The sequence below is a fragment of the Asterias amurensis genome, chromosome 3 (genome assembly GCF_032118995.1).
Source record: "Asterias amurensis chromosome 3, ASM3211899v1".
Lineage (NCBI taxonomy): Eukaryota > Metazoa > Echinodermata > Asteroidea > Forcipulatida > Asteriidae > Asterias > Asterias amurensis.
In genome coordinates, this window is record NC_092650.1 from 18,164,635 (window position 1) to 18,184,111 (window position 19,477).

Below are 19,477 nucleotides of genomic sequence, written 5' to 3' on the forward strand. Positions count from 1 at the left end.
ACAAACCTGGGCAAATTAGAACTCAATTGGTCGTTGAAGTTGCAAGATAAAAGAAGAAAAAAAAACACCCTTGTCACACAAAGTTGTGTGCTTTCAGAGGCTTGATTTCAAGACCTAAAAATCAAATCTTGGAGGTCTCGAAATCAATTCGTGCAAAATTACTTTGTTCTCGAACAGTTTCTCACAATGTTTTTACCACCAGCATCTCCCCATTGCTTGTTACCAAGTATGTTTTTATGTTCAACATTATTTTGAGTAATTACCAATAGTGTTCACTGCCTAGGAATTTTTTTTAAATACGATATGAATGCTCGAACATAACGACACAGCTCCACTGTTGCCTTTTAAGTTTACTTCTTTCTCAAAATCTTCAAACATCATGAAAAATGACACATGAATAAAATGTCGTTAACAAATGTCATCCATCTTTTTTTATTATTATTATTTCATTCCAATAAATCGCAATTGCATATACACATCTTTTTTATGCAGTGAGTTGGGGCATTCCTTATTTTATCTGCACATTATTGAGAAAAATCAAGAAGACTCCAAAGGTGCCGAGGAATTAAACATAAATAATTTACAATATTATGATCTTCACTTTCCCTTTAAAGTTGAAACAATGTTAAAGGAACACGTTGCCTTGGATCGGTCGAGTTGGTCTTTGAAAAGCGTTTGTAACCGTTTTTTTATAAAACACATATTTGGGTAGAAAGATGTTGTAAAAAAGTAGAATACAATGATCCACACAAACATGCCTCGAAATTGCGTGGTTTTCCTTTTACCTTATCGACTAACACGTCGGCCATTTATGGGGGTCAAAATTTTGACTCCCATAAATGGCCGACCATGTTAGTTCGCACAGTAGAAGGAAAACTACGCAATTTCGAGGCAAACTTGTGTGGATCATTGTATTCTACTTTTAAAACATCTTTCCAACCATATGCATTTTATAACAAACGGTTACAAACGCTTTTGTTTTGACCAACTCGTCCGATCCAAGGCAACGTGTTCCTTTAAACACATTTACATGAAGTTTTCCTTCTGTAAGGAAAAGGACAAAATAAACGATGTAAAGTGATTGCGAGAATGAGCACTTGTACATCATACATCGATTTTTACATAAGATAAAATCATGAAACAAAGTTATTTATTTGAAAGTGTTTCACGTTTCGATCAGTACGATCTGCAAGAACGGTGCAACAGAGAGAGAGACTGCAACATAGGGCTAGATAGCTCAGTTGGTAGGAGCAGTGCAGTGCACGTTAATCTAGAGATCTTTGGTTCGAATCCCGCTCTAGCCATCTTTTCATTGTACAAAACCAAATTGGTTAATACCTTGTTTCAGACTACTTTTATTGCTGCCGCAGTTTTTCCCTGTGTACAATTTTTGTTTGTTCCGAGTAGAGAATATAAAACAATACTGAATTCATGTAAATGCAGTGCAAGATGATGAATCAGACCAGAAAAAAACAAGGAACATTGTTTTACTTGGCAATGATTATTCTTTTTCTGATGTTTTTTCTTTCTTTTGCAAACATATCTGGATAAAATAAATTCAAAGACAAATGTGACAGGCGTGTCTGGGTATTCAAAGAAACAAAATTGACGTTACAAATCAGTCTCTGATATGTACCACTGATAAACTTGACCCAATGGTTCTAGTTCTAAAATCCCTAAGACACTTTCTTAAGGTTCAAACGTTTTTAAAGACAAGTATTCTGTCCAGTTTCAAAAATCTCCCAAAAGATTTCGAAAATTCAGAATTAAGTACATACATCAGCAGCATAATACCTATTTATAAGCTAACAATCAATATTCCAATTTCACAGCAACCTACAATTAATTTAAAAAGAAAGAAAAAAAGAAAAAAAAGAAAGGAAAACACAATTCAGCTGTTGTTAATAATTACAAATTCAGTTGCTTTGAAGTTGACATAAAAAAATCGTCGATTCTACATCAAATAAAATTCATCAACTTAAATTTTCACTAAATTTAATTTAATTATCTGTCAGATAAAACAAAATTAATTTAAATAAATGTTTGGGTAAGACTTTCAAATTCCTTTCATTTTCAAATTTAATATTTTGTATTTATCTTGACCCTTAGGACCAAACCGAAATCATGAGTTTGTTTGTAAACAAAAAGTTTTCCATCAGCCAAACACAGCGCTTTTTCCTGAATGCCTCTTGCTTATTTTTCTGTCTGGCAAAAGCAAATATTGTCAGTAGCTTTAGCAATGTATTATAAACAGCGAACATTTGTGTGGCTCAAATCCCATCCACTCAAAAAGCTCCTTACACATGTCATACACTAGTTGCTGTAAGAGCTGGTGTGATTGGCTGAAGTGTTTAATACAATGAAAATTGTATAATAGTTAAAATTTGAAATAATGCTGTAAACAAACCGGTTGCTTCTTTTTATATCCAGTGATCATACACTCTGGACTAACAAGAAATACCAACATGGTAAAATAGAGGGCCTATTACAATTGACAAGCTCTTAAGAACTATACAAAGGAAAAAACAAAAGGTTATCTTTTGTGTATAAGAACAACAGCAATGATATCAGATGAGAGTCATAATTGCACTAAACAACAGTTACAGTAGGATGGGGATATAAAATGTGCTCAAATTGATACCATAAGGTTTGGGTAAGTGTATAGACCGTATTGAATAACCCTTTTTTGCTATGAAAAGTCGCCATCTTGTTGTAGGGCAAACCGTATGCGCGTCCAAATGCGTACATCATCGAAGCACGCAGCACCCAACATTCCCGATTTGATTTTTACGGCACATGCATGCACAGACGCCATCTTGTATGTCAGATATTTTAGCCGCGTGACGTCATATTCAATACGGTCTATACACCCAAACCAAACAGTGCGCTCATATAGTGGCCACCATACCTCAAAAAGGCTAATATATTGGCAGCGTGACATCACACTGCTGGTTCTCTATATGGGGACCAAGAAACACCCATTAGAGACGCACAACTTCCTGAGGGTAACCACTTTATTATTCCTGTGTGATAATATATTCATGAATACTGCTTTGCATTTTGATACTTAAAGGGACCAGACTGTTCCCCCTTTCAGCCTCGGTTTGATAAAACTGATTTGAATGGTGGAAAGAAAACACAAAATGACTTCATTTCACCATTAAAACAGCAAGTGTAATGAAACTGAAACAAACATAGCATACCCTTCCTCACGGCTTGTTGTGGAAAGATGGACCAGACTACTTTCCCTCCCTACCTCGGTTTGGCTACACTGATTCGAATGGTAGAAAGAAAATACAAAATGACTGCACCAAGACAATAATTGCAAGTGACTAATTTGGTATCACGACAAACATACCATACCCTTCCAAGCGAAAACAGTTGGGGGTTACTTTAGGCGGGCGCTTACAACCGAGATCAATTGTTAATTTCATCTTGTCTATGTTTAAGTTCTAGCTAGTGATTTGACATGATTATCCACCTGCAACAATAATATAGATATCTTGATGTTGTTGTTGTTGCGCGAATGCTAGTTGTCGCCATTCATTATCTTATGTATAAATCATGACATTTGTCACCTTTGGACAAGAGGCAGGTGGAAATGTACTCCCTAGTGTCAGTGGGTATCTAACAACAGGGTAACCGTGGGTCATGTGAAGCTATTGTAAACACACAGTCATCATCAGGGAGTGCCCAGGGACAAATTTCTTTAAGTGTTCAGCAGAAAATACTGCCTGACAAATTTCTTTATTAAGCAAATTTTTTAGTTGAGCACCAGCCACAACAATGCAAACTTGAAGTGACTTGTTTAAAATGGTGACATCTGACCGATACATGGTGTCAATCTTGTTCAAGAAATATGTTTCAATTGTCGAGTAATCAAGCCAAATATCTAATATCATTTTCTGAAAGTTGAATTTATCCAATTTAAAGATCACCAGTGTATTCCCTTTATATTCTTCTTTCTACCATCACCTCTGCCCCCACCACACAACAAGCTTCGGAACTTTATGATAAAATACTCTTTTCTGAAACTGAGCAATTTATATTCGATTCCCACCAAATCTGAACATAATAAAATGACCTTTTGAGGAAAATCAAGTAATGAAAGCAAAAAATAAAACAGATGTATACATTTTCAAAGCGAACTTGTTATAGTAATATAACAACTAAATTACATGCAATATTTTACAAAGTTTATGTACATTAATTAAATGTCTGTCTATAGGAAAGTCATTATCTGCTTTTTCTTCTTAAACTTTTGGGTTTGGTGTAAAGTTTGCTTGGACACTTTCAAAGTTAAATCTTTTTGGACTGAAGATTTATTATAAAATATTTTTGAAACACTCATTTGTTTTAAAAAGAAACCTTTACTTTGGTAAACCAACAGCTACAAGTCCATACCACCTTACAAAATACTTATTTGGCACATTTTATTCTCTACATTCAAATGAAGGAACTGACTTGATCTACATTTCGGATGTGGAACCTTAGGCCTTCCAAAGTTTACCCTAAAATTATCCTATTATATCTCCCTCCCGGAATGAAGAAGGTGGATTTTGAAAAGAAACTGTTTATTTATAGATAACCAGCAGGGCATAGAATCATCTCTTGGCTCGCAACACTGTGTAAATAAAAAAAAATTTATTTTACCCATATACACCGGTGTGTGTAGCACTGTATACTCAGTACTTTCCCGAGTCCTGTGAACAAAATCACAGGCATTTTACTCGGGTGGGATTCGAACCCACGACCTTTGCAATTCTAGAGCAGCGCATACCAAGCAGAGGCAGTTCGAATCCTATGTTTTAGCAGCAGGAAACTGTGTAAATCTAAATTCAAATTGAAGAATATACAACATTCTTATATGCAAAGTTTCAAATCCTACTCACAACATCCTTGTGTCCAAATTAATACTTGTTTGTTTGTTATTGCGACTGTGGTTAATACATTTTAGAACACTATCTGAACCTCTTCTACATTGATCTCTTAAATGCTTCGTTTGTCTACAGCTGCTCCTTGACCTGATCCCCACCTTACCCCTAATAAATCTCATCCAGAGGAATAAGCAACTCACTACCTCCCTTCTGTGTAGAAAAAACATATTTGAAGATAAAATTCACATAATTTACATAATTTGCAAAATTCACATCATTTGCAAATTTCACATAATTTGCAAAATTCACATAATTTGCAAAATTCACATAATTTGCAAATTGATCTGAATTGGAAACTCTTAACATCTCTTTAGAGAACACATAACACTTGGACGAAAAACAAAACCAAAACCCTCAAATCCTAAAAACAAGTCTATTTAAAAACAAATAATTTCGAAAACGATAATTTCTTTCTTGGTTTTCGAAATTTACAGTGAGGAGATCACATTCACCGTTGGGTAGTAATATTACAATATAATTTTGTAACATCATTTTCAAATCATGCTGAATATTTACACTGATAAAGATCACCTTAACAGAGTGCCTCATTTTCAATATTTTAAGTAATTTCTATTTCATACGATTACTGGCAATTTAAACTGCATTGAAGAATTGATGATATGTACATATAACAATCAAGTAAACAAGTTGGCATCCAAAAAACATATGTTTCAATGAATTACATACAATATTTAAGACTGAAGTTTATAAAGAAACTTGATTTGCCAAAATGATCCCCAAAAATCTTTTTGTTTGGTAGTTGTTTTTGCAAGAACAAAATAGATTGAACTACACAAAAATATTCCTCTAGATTTCATGCTTTCTACTCTCGCAAAAGGAAAAAAAATCTGTTGAAAAAACAACCTTGCACCTCACAAAATAGCAAATAAATTTGGCGAAACAAAATCAGGAATAATAGTTCCCCGATTCTATTTATTTCATTCATAAATCTTGTTCTATTTTGTTCTTGTTTTAATAAAGTCTGAAATAAAAAATATATAATATGTGGATTTCTTCTCTTCTAGTTTAATACTGACTTCGGGCTGTACTGAAATCGCTTCAAATAATTATTATAAAAATATCTACGGACCGGACTGGGTATATATCCGATACGCAACTCGGAAGTGAGTGGCATTAAGCCAGTCTAAACAACAACTGATTGTCTGGTTCCGCTGGAACGTTAAAGTTGTCTTTATTACCGTCCACTTGCGGGGAAGTTTCATCGTCGGGTGTTGCAGCGCCATTCGAGGGTTTCGTCTCCTCTCGGCGGCGATGCAGGTAGCGAAGTGAAATTGGTGATTATGCTTCAGGTCCTTCATCGCCGGGCTCAAAGTAGCTTGTTGGCGCAACCTCCAATAAAAGCTGAAGAAACACTGTGATGTGCTCTGTGGGAAGAACAGAAGAGGAATTGACTTGCTTAAAGCCATTGGACACTTTCGGTAAACAATATTGTCCAAGGCTCACACTTTGTGTACCACAACTTATATATAAAATAACAAACCTGTGAAAATTTAGGCTCAATCAGTCATCGGAGTCGGGAGAAAACAACGGAAAAACCCACCCTTGTTTCCCCACGTATCGCCATGTCATGACATGTGTTTAAAATAAATCTGTAACTCTCGCTATCGAGAATTGATATTGTTTTAATGTTTTCTCAAAAAGTAAAGCATTTCATGGAATAATATTTCAAGATAAGTCTTTCACCACTACCTTCTGTAAACCCTGTAAATTATTTGTAAATCTGTGAACTTTTATTATTTTGTTCTGTACCGGAAGTGTATAATGGCTTTAATGAATTTAAAAAAGTAACTGACTCTGACGAAATACAAAATCTGTTTTCAGCTTGCAAAACAAAAAAGCCAGTTTCAACCGCACAGTGAATATCAAGCCGTTAGTCACCAGCAAGGTCCTACAAATAGGAAAATTTGCCCTCGCCACATCAAACGTACAACCCATTTTCAACTCAATGCAAGGCACTTGACCCAGTAAGATACGACTTACCAGCCAGAATAACATCTCCCCATAATAAAATTAAGGCATATTGACCGAGAGGGAGGAAAACCGAAGGACCCTTGTGCCATATGAGAGAACCAATGTGCAACTCTACTCACATATGACCTTAGCAAGGAATTGGACCAGGGCCACACTGGTGAGAAGCGAGCACTTTATCCACTGGCTATCCATGCCACCAAATGCTGGGTTGTAAATTGAAGCAGTAACATTTTAGTTAATACCCCTTGAGTTATATATTTCCTAAAAGCTTCTGGAAAATCTATATCAGAGAGTATGTAATTTTTTCTGGGAAAAAAACCCCCAAAAACCCCCACAAACGCAGCTGCTCCTTTTTAATACCCGGAAGAAATTACAAAGTCTGAATTCAGATAAAAATCTTCTTTCCTGTCTTATGGTATTGAGCCCTGGTACACCTGGTACCTAGATATTGCACCAGTTGCAAACTAAAGCAGACTCCGCCAAGAAACTGCTCAGTAATTTAAATGGCACAATCAAATCCTTTCGCTTTCTCAAGATGTGATCAAAGAAACTTACTCATGAATGGTGGTTCGTACTTGTAGTGGACGAACGGCACGTAAAAGATGAGACCAGCCAAGATGAAGAGGAATGCGAAGAGATACTCCAGAGCTGGTTGATCAATGATGGGGGCGATGACGAGATACACCGAAGCGATCAGGACAATTATAGGGATTAGGATGGGCACCTAGTGAAAGAAAACCATTTAAAAAAGATAATTATTTCAGTGGCACAGATTCAACATGTCATCGACACCAAATAGTTCACATGATGCAAAACCTCTTGCTGGTGTTCTATCCTTGGCCCAATTTCACAGAGCTGCTTAATCACAAAAAGTATAGCTAAGCACAACAAAATTGTGTTTACTGGAATAAGGATACCAGCCAAGCTATCATACCAGCCAAGCTATCAAAGTACAATTTTCGACTGGTATCCTGCTCATTTCTGCTCAGCAGCAAATTGTTAAGCATTTTTTTCTGCTTCGGCAGCTCAGCATGAAGTAAGCCCTGATTGTCTGAAACACAGTCTATTGTGGTTCAATGAGATAGGCTGCAGCTTTGAGATAGGCTGGTTCATCAAATGTTTGCCAGCCAAGAAAATTACGCCAAGATAATCGCGCTTGAGTAACTTGCAGGAATGGTTCTCGAACCTGTCAATATTATACACACTCTTTGACTGGTTATAATACCCTCTCATGATGGGAACAGTAAAACATCATGTAAAAAACTGAATCCAGGAAAACAAACGCGTGTAAACCAACCCCTACTTTAAATATTGTTTGAAACTTTGCATGGCGAGGAGATATAAACTATTAACTTATAGTAAACTTGTGGGTACAACCATGTGTAAATGTCTTAGGGCGAGTGTTGGCTCTGAAAAGAGTCGGTGGGGTCTGAACGTTTCAAACAGTATACTCTTCTCATTTTCAGGAGCTCGTTTTCAGAGCCAACACTCACCCCAAGAAGTTTACACGTGGTTGACCCGCAAGTTTACTATTTATTTATAGTTTCTTCTAATAACCCCTACTTTGATGACATTTTTACAGCTTCAGTAAATGGTGTGCTTACTGAAAACTAGAAGGTTGGAATGAAGTTATTGGAATGATTATTACATAGCGACTGACCTTGATTGGGCGATGCCAGTCTGGGTGACGATACCTCAGGACAAGCAGTGCCAGGACGGTGCCTCCGTAGAACATCCAGGCAGCAAAGCTGAAATAATTCACCAGGGATTCAAAGTCTCCAGGGAGCAGCATCAAGATGGCAATGAGGGACTGTAAGGAAGATGTAAAGAGAGATTGAGAGAGGGGTTGCAAGGACGTCTTGACCAAGTTTCTACTAAGCAGTGAGTATTGCTTACAGGCTGAAAGAGCCATTCCAACAGCTTTGTTCCAGGTACTGCATCTCTTTGAAACTCCTTGCCTGGTGAATATTTAAATTAAAGTGTCTATGTACTTTTTGCAGAACGAAAAACACAATGTCTACAGATTTACACTAAACTTACACCATGTACACAGTTTGAAGATAATGATGGTATAAAGCTTCCCTGAAAATATTAGTTGCTGAGGAGCTGTAGTTTTTGAGAAATGAGTAAAACAATGTCATGAAAATAATTTTTCGTCTCACTGATCATGAGACGAAAATTATTTTAGCTTTTAAAAAAGGTCTTCAAACTGTCATAGGTTTAATGTAAATCTGTGGACATTGTGTTTTGCGCTAGAAAAAGTACCCAAATCCTTCAAGAGGAAAAGCAATTTCATCATCCTGGTATTTGGGTGAATAATTGGGTGAATATACAAGTATTTTTTTTCAAAACCAAAATTCGCCCTTTGCATTTTACAAACTCCTAACATTTCATTATAATTAAAAGACATACCTGAAATACCAGCGCTGGGAAGGGCGTGTATCTCTTTACGTGGACCATGGATAGGATCTCTACCATGTGACCTTCACGGGCAGCGACAAACGTCAGTCTAGATACGGCCATCAGAAATCACAATGTTAGTGGAAGTAATCATTTGTCAATAAATTGTGAGTTTAAATAAATATGGCCACATCGGTCGTAACCACCGGATGGGTGGTGGTGGTGCATTCACACACAAACTATGAGCTCTGAAAAAGAATCATTTAGTCCTGTAGTTCTTTGCAAGATTATTCAGCCAGAGTGCACATTTATTGAATGAGTGGAGAAAGAATAGTACAATAAAGGTGAGAAATAACTTTTAATAAAAAAATAAAAAATTGAGTTCATGGACACAAAAACTCTGAACCCCTCTCGAAAACCACACAATAGCGTGTTTGAGAGGTTTCACCAGTACTTCCCCAAAACCAAATGTAAACAGCTTATCTCCATGATGGCAAGCTCATTTTATTGTGGATATTGATCGAAATGATGGATCATAGTGGTGATCAGGGATAATTGCGTCACTGGAGTCATGGTGGTGGGGTTATGGTGATAATGGGGTCATTGTGGTGATGGTGAATCATGGTTGATAGGGCTGGGTGCTGGAAGAGAGTCGTAATTGATTTGAAAGCAAGAGTAAATATCAACTTATAGTTCAGGTACATGTAAGCAAGCACTTTGTTGACATGGTCAAAGTCTCAGAAGTTGCCGACACAACATTGAAAATGTTTTTTTTTCCAGCTAAGTGAAGACATTCTTAAATCATCTTTGTCCGCAGAAAAGTTCCAATGCAGAAGAATTCAATGTTTTCAGAAATTGCCCAGGCCTGATACTTCACGGAGGCAACGGAGGCGATTGCCTTCGTTGCCCCTTGTCATTGCCTTGGTGCCCTTGAAATGTTACAGTAGAAATTTACAATATCCTCATAGGGTGCCCTTTGCCAAAGAGAAAATGCCTTGGTGCCCTTGCCCTTTCAAAAACGAAGCATACAGCCCTGATTGCCAACACAACTTTGATAATGGTTTTGCTCAGCCAAGTGAGAATATTCTTAAAACATCTTTGTCTGTCGAAATATTCCCCGTTCTAGGAATGTCAATATACTGCTTGGTTTGTCTTTTACCGTCTATTGATTCTGCGAAGTGATGGTGAACCTGTAATAACATCAGGAAACAAACATTTCCTGCCTCAAAGGAATGACCAAATATCAAGAAGACTAACACCACTTCAAATCCACTCCTCACATTTCAAATGCTTCATAAACACCATTGGAGCAAACTGCAAATGGACTAACCACTTTACAGAGAAAACGTCCTATAAGTGCTGACAAATTTGTACCTTCTCGTATTATTTTCTTCAACTTTGCATAAGGCACTGTTAACATTTATCTGAAAGACGACAGGGAATCTTGCCAAGCAATTACAACTGAGTGTGATATCACACCTGTTCTTAACACAGACCTCTCGGCGAGGTTTGCAGGGGGCGAGAGTCATTGCTGACAATAAAGTCTGAAACTAAAATCCAAGTTTCTTGGTGGCAAGTTGAAATAATGGCTGAGTTCGATTCAGAGAAAATATTTGCCTTTCATAAGGCTCGGACTTAAAAGACCTCTTCTCTGCCTCGTTGCATGCAGACTGCTAATCAATATAATCTAGTCTCGGAATCCACAATGAAGCAATTAATTTCTGATTCTCTTCCTGCTCTCGCATCCTAGACCACTCAAAGTTCCCGTAACTGTGTTTTAATAAACCCGTAATCTTCCACGCAATGACTTTCAAGAAAAAGAAAGCGTTCGCCAAAAGCTTTTTTGTTTTCTGAGGCTACGATCACTGGAGGGTGTAATGTGATACTTTGCGCCACGCTGCACGATCTATACACAGTGCATTAGTGAAATGAATGCTTGACCATCAGTGTTGTTCAACACAATGAAGAAATCATTACAACCACCATTAAGCCCTACAATCATTTTTCATTTTTTTCTTTTTCTTCTTCTTCATGAACCCCATTAAAGGCAGTAGACACTATTGGTAATTGTCAAAGACTAGCCTTCACAGTTGGTGTATCTCAACATAAGCATAAAATAACAAACCTGTGAAATTTTTTAGCTCAATCGGTCATCGAACTTGCGAGATAATAATGAAAGAGAAAATACCCTTATCACACAAAGTTGTGTGCGTTTAGATAGTTGATTTCGAGACCTCAAGTTCTAAACTTGAGGTCTCGAAATCAAACATCAAACATCATATTCACTGTCTACTGTCAGTAAAATTTTTCTGCGAAGGTGTTTTTTTCTGAATGGTATTTTTTCATGAAACCCATTGAAGGAAAAGTACTCGAACGGAATCAATGCTTCCATAATTTGAAAGTTAAACATCCACGAAGGCTAGAGAAACTTTTAGTATTAGGCTTTTCAAAGTTGACCGACCTTTTGAGTCGGTTCGTATTGCTAACTTCTTATCCAACAAAATGACCAGTTGAGTACCTGTAGGGGAGGGGGGGGGGGTGGCAACTTGAAACTCCCACATTGAATCCGAGCAACCACCCCCCTTCGCAATCTTAACTTTTGAAATCTAAAATGACCAGAGTAAAAGTGCTTCAGAGGTTAAATAGTTTTACCCATATGCCTATGAGTGTAAGCATTGTATATACTGCCTACTTTCCTGAGTCGAACCAAATAATAATATCTAGGCAGTATTTGTTGTTCCTGATGAATATTTAACATCTATTAAATGCAAAAGCAAGAGGTGTTTGCACTGCTGAATGAACACCTAGCAATCTACCCCTTAAATCAGTTCCTATGCACACCTTCTTAAGCCAAGAAAAGCAAACAGCGCATACAAGGTTAGTTTATTTCCAATATCAAAGAGAATCAATTTATTGTGAGAGAACCCATAAAGTACAGCAGCCCTCTTTGGTACATGTGTAGACTTGTAAATCTTCCGCTGAGGTGAGACACTTTAATCAGATAACAATTTAAAAGGACTTTTTCTCTGTAGTACTACTTAGTGTTGGGTTGGTTCTTTTAACAATTAGTAAGTCAGGTTGAAACATTTCCCGAATGCGATCTTCAAAGTGTACGCTGTAAATCAATCTAATCAGGATTTGTGTTTGATTTATCATTCCATCAATACAAAAGTCAGTGTTTTTTGTAATGAATCATTTTGTGATGCCCCGGAAAAAAACCCATTGACGATAAAAAAAAACCAAAAAACCCCAGATACACTTAATATAGTGCAGGGTTTTTCAATTTGGATTGAAGTACTGGATGTCAACCCATTTATCAATGTCAATGAACAAATTAATTTTCTCCTGAAGAAATCTATGTCTATGAACAAATTAATTTTCTCCTAAAGAAATGTGTTGAATGATATGTTGACTTTCTACAATCAAGTGAACAAATCTTTTGATTCTTCGCACTTTTTTTCATCAAGGAAGAAACTACAAAAAAGAAACAGTTTGGGTACATTTTATATATTGTTTTAGTTGAACACAGAGCTTTTTGACTAGAGTGGGATTTGAACCTGTGACCTCCGGATTAATGTGCTAGTGCCCTACCATCCGAGTTATCCAGCCCCCGTGGGCTATATCAGGGATGACAGTCAATGTCGACCAAAAAATCTGAAACTGTGATTCAGATCTTACTGGATACATTGAGCTGATGGTATTTCAACCTTTTGATCACCCCTTTGGAGTTCTAGATTCCAAGGAGCTTTTGGGGAAGTGCTAGAGAAGTAAATCAAAGAGCATGTGTTATTTAATTTGGAGAAAGTACAGCATTTTTTTTATATTAACGGGTAGACTTATAACAAGTCTGTAATCAGACAAAAGTCTGAAAAATCTCATCCCTGCTTTATGGACTGTAACTGCCTTAAACCTAGGGATCACACCCAGCATGAGCTACATGTAAAATACGAATCAACCAAAAGTGTTACATTTGGCACAAAAAACCACAACAGAAATCTGTTGAAAACATTAACAAACTGCTCACAAAACACTTTGCCAATAAACTGATTAGTAATAACAATGTATCTCAAACTCTCACACACATAAAGAAGGAGCTACCACACACACACAACAAACATTAATCAAATCAATGAACAAATCGACTTTTTTAAAGTCAAGATAACAAGTTTCTGTAGATTCAGAAAAACAACAACAAGATTTTGGGAATGGGAGGAGGAAGTTAGAAGGCAGCATTATTAATTCTCTGATAATTCTAAATTGAGCAAGAGGTTCACACATTAACTTCAAGGAGAGCATGAAAGTACACTGGAGAATAGAGTTGGGAATTAGATGGACTGTAGTCAAACTCAAGACTCAAATAAAGACCCTTAGCTTACTGATGCAAAACCTCAGGGCCAAGAATGTATAATCAGGACCATCTGGGAATGTGTCAAGAACTTCTTGGAAAATATTGAGTTCCTTAACAATACCATGGATTCAACGATTTAACAGAATCTACTGCACACAATTATGACATGTTTAGCCTAAGCCATGTAAATGAGTCTTTTAAAAACAGAGCACCAGTTCTTATCCCAAACCTGTTTAGAGCTGTACATGGCGTCACTGATTTGTCTTTTTCTTTCTTTCAACTCAAGTCAATTTGTACAAGTTGAGGGCACAAAAGAACATGGTGCTGGAAAAAGGGGGAGGGGCTTTTTTGTGAGAGGGAAGGGGGATGGGGAAGGGGCAGGTGGGTGAATTTTATGTGGGACTTAGGAATAGATAAAAAGGATTAGGAAGAAACCAAGAACCATCTGATTAGTTTACCTTCCAGCAGTGAATGTTGATCCGTTGATGGCACCAAATGTGGAACAACAAACAAAAAATGGTATGATCCATGCCATCGTAGGTCCCAGGCTGCGTTGGGCCAGAGTCTACAAAAAGCAACGGTAGGGTTTCGGGAGCTCAACAGCATGGTAGGCGGATCAACACAAAAATAGCAGGGTGGCAACATTGATGTCTGCTTGTGGGAAGACAGACCTATAGACTACTCAGGACACTTCAACTGCAGAGAATCTTTACTCATTTTGTGCTTTTCGTAAATCGAACTTCATCATGAGGTAATGATAATTTGATCTGGATTCCTAAATTGATTTTGGCTGCTGCTATGGACGTTAGCCGCTTCAACAAGCCATAGCAAGTGCCAGAGCCATAGTGAGTGCCATAGCCATAGCTAGTGCCAAGGCTCTCAAACTGATCAAAGCCTTGCATTTGAAAGTTTGAAACGCACCAGACAATACTTTAAATAATCTGTGCTTGAATGCATTGGTTTAAAAAAGCGAACCAAACTAAGTACTTTGGGCAAGTTCTGGAAAATATAACTGAACTTGTAGGCACTGGGTTTTAAATAATATCCAAACTAAGTACTTTGTTCTGAAAAATCAAATTTACCGTGAGAAACTGCGGCTCATCACCGAGATAGTTTTATCAATCTCAAAAAGAATTTAGATTTTGTCTTCGTTTAAATCTTTTGAAACTGATGTAAAGATTCAATGCATTGTGACCATCAGCTCAGTCTGCATAGTACACTACACACAACATGGATACCAAATTGATGTTTAATAAAGCCCGGGGTGCCCCAGTGTTAGTGGAAAGGGTTACGAAAAGCATGAGTAAATGTGAAAACCAAAAAATCATGCAATGAATCTGGATGCAAAAACATGACATGAAACAGCAGTGGTGCAATCAAAATGACTCAACCTGTGACACACCAAAACGGCGAGACGCTTGTTAGGAAACATCCAAACTGGTTTGGGTGGGGAAGGGAAGCAAAAGGACATCAAACAGCCGTTGTCATGAAAACACCTTCTCTCTTAAGGGTGCTGATGGAAAGTTATTGAAACTTCTTTGAAAAAAATCACATGATGATTACAAAAAAAAAATAAAAAATTATAAACTGTTTTACTCATCACCAGCAGTATGAACACTTGATATGGAATGATGTACTTCACAATTTCCAACATCTGATGAATGGTGGCAGGGACATTACTCACCACAGAAAATGTAACAATGAACAAAATGAAATATTTAGATACTGGAGTGTGCGTATGGCAAACCTGAAGTGAATGATTTGAATTTTTTGTTCTTGTAAATTCATCAAAAATGACAAGGAAATCTGCCCTCAAAGGGGGCCTTGCAACGTCAAGTGAGATGGTATTAATGACAGTGACCGTTTCATGTCTGATAAAAAAGCCAAGTGTACTGTGTGTACCTTCCTGCTGTAAAACAGGTGCCATTGGCGGCACCGAATGTGGAAAACGCAACAGCAACTGGCATGATCCACGCCATAACGCCCAGAGTTCTGTTGGCAAAGGTCTACAAAGGGAGAGACCACCATGCAAAGGGTGATCCAGAGATGTGGCAGAGGAGGGGGGAAATAAAAACAAGATATGAGGAAATAAGGGAAAATATTAGGAGAGTCAGGCGATAGATAAGAAAACTTAGGGAAAAGATTTATATGGAATTTGTGTGATGAATTTGAAATTGGACATTGCTCACTTGGGGAAGTTCTGAAACTAAAAAATCTAACATTGAGGTTGTTCATAGAATAAGAACAAACCATGAAGTTTTTTTTTCTTCTAATATTGAGGAAAACTACTTGGTAGAATATTTGTTGTGTTGTCCTAAATATGTCAAGTTATTTGTATCTAAAATCTGTCACTTGTGACCAATGCAAGAAATATAATATGAAATGGAAACTTTAATTTTTTCCCCATCCAAAACCTTGTGGGGCGGTAACAAATTAGATATAAATGTAACCCAATGTAACATTTGTAGTGGTGTATGAATATGAAACAGTTTATGAGAAGCTAACAAGTCGTTTTAATAAATAACTTGAGCACATCCAAAAACTGGCCAAAGAGGGTCAAGTGTAAAGGGTTACCAATGCTGATCGTTCGAAGGTCAAACCAATTAGAAATCAGAATAGAGAAGGATGAATAAGAATGTCTGCCTGGCTTTATATTTCCTATCCAAAGTGAGCAATGTTTAACTAACCCCAGTCAACCAATGATCAAATGAACAGTACCGGTATATCCGCTTCTCTCAAAATTAGTTTGACCACAGACCGAAGAAGATATAAATGTATGTGCTGTTGGAAAAAGATGAACGGGGTCCAGTCTAATGGAGCTGCTTAGCTCAAAAGACAATCTTGCTAAGCAGTAACAGGTTTTTAGTGTTGTGCCAGTAAACCTACGACCGAACAAATTTGCCAGTCTTGCGTTTTTGAATGCAAATACCTCAAATCATTTTTATTTATCAAAGTTTTGTTGAATTTATTTTTGAATTTTGAGTCCAATGAGTACCTTTCAACTCTACTGAATATCAAAGTATAACTCATTAGGAAAATTGAGAGAAACTAATTAGTGCTTTTTCAAAAAGAAGAAACAAATAATGATATTGGCTTTATTGTGAAATAATTTGCGTAACTAGTTTTTTTTTTCTCAATGTGGTTCAGGGACTGGAACATTTTTTTTTTTTTTTTTTTTCAAGTCCAGTAAAAGTTTTGAGCTAAAAGCAGTGCGGTCTTCCAAATTGTCTTCCAAAAGAATTGGCTTTCTCTTGCTTGTTAATGGCGGTATATGTTTCATTATGAAAGCTGTTTAATAATTGATGCTTTTCAAAGCAACAAAACAGTAAGTATCGCTAGGAAGTTCAATCATCAGGAATTAACATAAACTCAAGTTAAAACAATAATACAAGTTTCTTGAGACGGACAAATAGTGCAAATGAAACTCACATGCAATTTTATAAAGAGGACAGGACAAACTTCAAAACAACAAACAAATTAGAAAACTGTGGGTTTGATCTTTAGCATCACGCGGTGGAATGATGCAAAACTAAAAATAGCCTAACCGGAATTTAAAGCTCTCCATCAAACTGCAGCTATTTGTTTGGCCGGCTTAAAAGACCAAAGTTGAGAGGCTGGTCCCTGGGTCAAATTCAGTGCTATGATTACAGATTTGAGCAGGGTTCCAGATGAAGGAGCTGCAGCGCTTTGGGTTAACCAATGAGCAGGTCAGTTTCATAAATAACCAATCAATTAGCCCTCAGAAAAGCTTGATTTTCACTACCATTGAATCAATCAGCTAATGAGAAGCTTGGTTTTCACTACCATTGAATTGATCAGCCAATGGGAAAGCTTGATTTTCACTACCATTGAATCAATCAGCCATTGAGAAGCTTGGTTTTCACTACCATTGAATTAATCAGCCAATGAGAAGCTTGGTTTTCACTACCATTGAATCAATCAGCCAATGAGGAGCTTCGTTTTCACTACCATTGACTTGACCAGCCAATGGAAAAGCTTGATTTTCACTTCCAATGAACCAAACAACCAATGGGAAAGCTTGATTTTCACTACCAATGAATTAAAGCTGCTCGAGGGAATGGTTATAAACTGACTTGGTTAACATCCTGGAACTCAAAATCCCTGTTTGTTTCATTATTAAATAAGACAACGGTGTCACAAAGTAAAATGATTCTTGAGTAGCATGATTTGCCAATTTTAAAAATCAGGAAAATAAAACAAGAATTGTTTGGACAAAAGACAGTGATCAAAGTTAACAAGTTTGTTGTTGATCCAGGCATAGAATGATTGAGATGGCTCAGTCAGTGTGGTAGCACTTGCTAATCAGGCAATGGAGTCATGTAGACATGATACATGCATAGAGTATAGAGACAGAGTTGGGACGTTAAAACAAATAAAAACAAAAATTTAAGGACATTTCCCCAGATCGCTAATTAAAAAATATAAAAAATCATCAACACTGAGAACAAGAACAAAGAAACAACAATAAAATTGACTTGAAAGATAATTAAATTGCTTAAAAAACCCCAAGAGTAAACATGTTGTTGGCAGACGTGGCTAACAAAGAAACATCACAACTGTCTTTACTCCCACCCAGTAATCGGAGAAAAAAAAAGTGACATTTATTTGGAGTAGCCAGCAGCAACAATGGACATTTTAAATCAACAAAAGCATTGTTTTAAAGCAAACACTTTCCATTCCCCTAATTTTCCATACATGTAGCAGGCCATGAAAATAAATGACCGATGTTCTTGTTTCCAGGAAATGATTCACAAAGATATTCAACTAGTTGGTCGGATTTTGATATTTTCCTCACTGCCAACATCATTTCTACTTAATAAACCCCACCCCAATGTTTTTTGTTGTTGCAGTTTTTATCAACAGACAAACATACAAGCAGAGAAACAGACAAATGGAGTACAGATTAACAGAGAAGTAGACAAACAGATAAACAGACAAACAGGCGTGTTTATTAGAGCGGCATTGTGGGTTTTCCCAAGGTGTAATCTCTGGTCCCTTTTCTTTAATCCCTCCTCTAGCAAAACATAGTGGGGTGCACGGGGCACAATGTCAAAACACCCCACAAGTTCAGACAGAGTCTACCTAAAGGTTACCACAGAATATCTATCTTGTAATCACAAATAAACAAACAAACAGACATCGACAATGGGAAAGGAGAGAGAGACATTGCAATCGTCCTACCACAGCTACTGCACCAGACTGCAGTAGTTCCTCAGGTGACATGACGGTAAAATACGCGATGTTAACCAATATGTATAACCCTGTCACCAACGGTATGCCGATAATAATTGCCAACGGCAGATTCCTGCAAAATAAATGAAAATCAATTCATAATTTAAAAAAAGAACATTAAATCCATTTGGTTTACATTTTTTTTTTTAATTGTGTCAAAAATTGTGCAAGCTTATTTTTAACTGGTACTCACCGGTATGGGTTGATCAGTTCTTCTGTAATGTAGTTCAGCTGGTTCCTGAAACCGACGAAAAAGGGTAATTGAAAAATTTGTTAGTATTTATACAGCTCAAAAATCTGCCTACATAGACTCTATAGGCTCTTTTCAGATACAAAATGTAAACCAAGAACTAATAAACATGCAATAAATATAAGACAACTGTAAACGGAAACAAGATTTAATGAACCCCTTTAAGGCCAAATAACAAAAAATACCAGTTAATCGTGCGGATTTTTCTAAAAAGAGGAGGATGAGGGCCTTACTATTTACTATTTTTTTTCAAGATGGCCACTAAGTATTTCAAATCAAACAGGCCACCAATTCTTC

At 36.9% G+C, this 19,477-nt stretch overlaps 1 protein-coding gene across 9 annotated transcripts in view; it reads right to left on the reverse strand.

The window, feature by feature from the left end:
• Positions 1-408: 408 nt before the first annotated feature.
• LOC139934396 (b(0,+)-type amino acid transporter 1-like) overlaps positions 409-19,477 on the reverse strand; it is a 70,143-nt gene continuing 51,074 nt past the window's right edge. For 7 of the 9 annotated variants that reach the window (XM_071928609.1, XM_071928611.1, XM_071928607.1 and 4 more), the window contains 7 exons: positions 19,124-19,168; positions 18,880-19,003; positions 14,136-14,242; positions 9,342-9,438; positions 8,590-8,739; positions 7,485-7,653; positions 409-6,322 (listed from right to left, as the gene is read on the reverse strand). In XM_071928609.1, coding sequence (XP_071784710.1) covers positions 6,237-6,322; positions 7,485-7,653; positions 8,590-8,739; positions 9,342-9,438; positions 14,136-14,242; positions 18,880-19,003; positions 19,124-19,168 — 778 coding nt within the window. In that variant the 3' untranslated portion in view covers positions 409-6,236. Of the gene's footprint in view, positions 6,323-7,484; positions 7,654-8,589; positions 8,740-9,341; positions 9,439-14,135; positions 14,243-15,579; positions 15,684-18,879; positions 19,004-19,123; positions 19,169-19,477 lie in introns of all 9 variants that reach the window. The other 2 variants (XM_071928614.1, XM_071928615.1) reach the window with 1 other exon arrangement.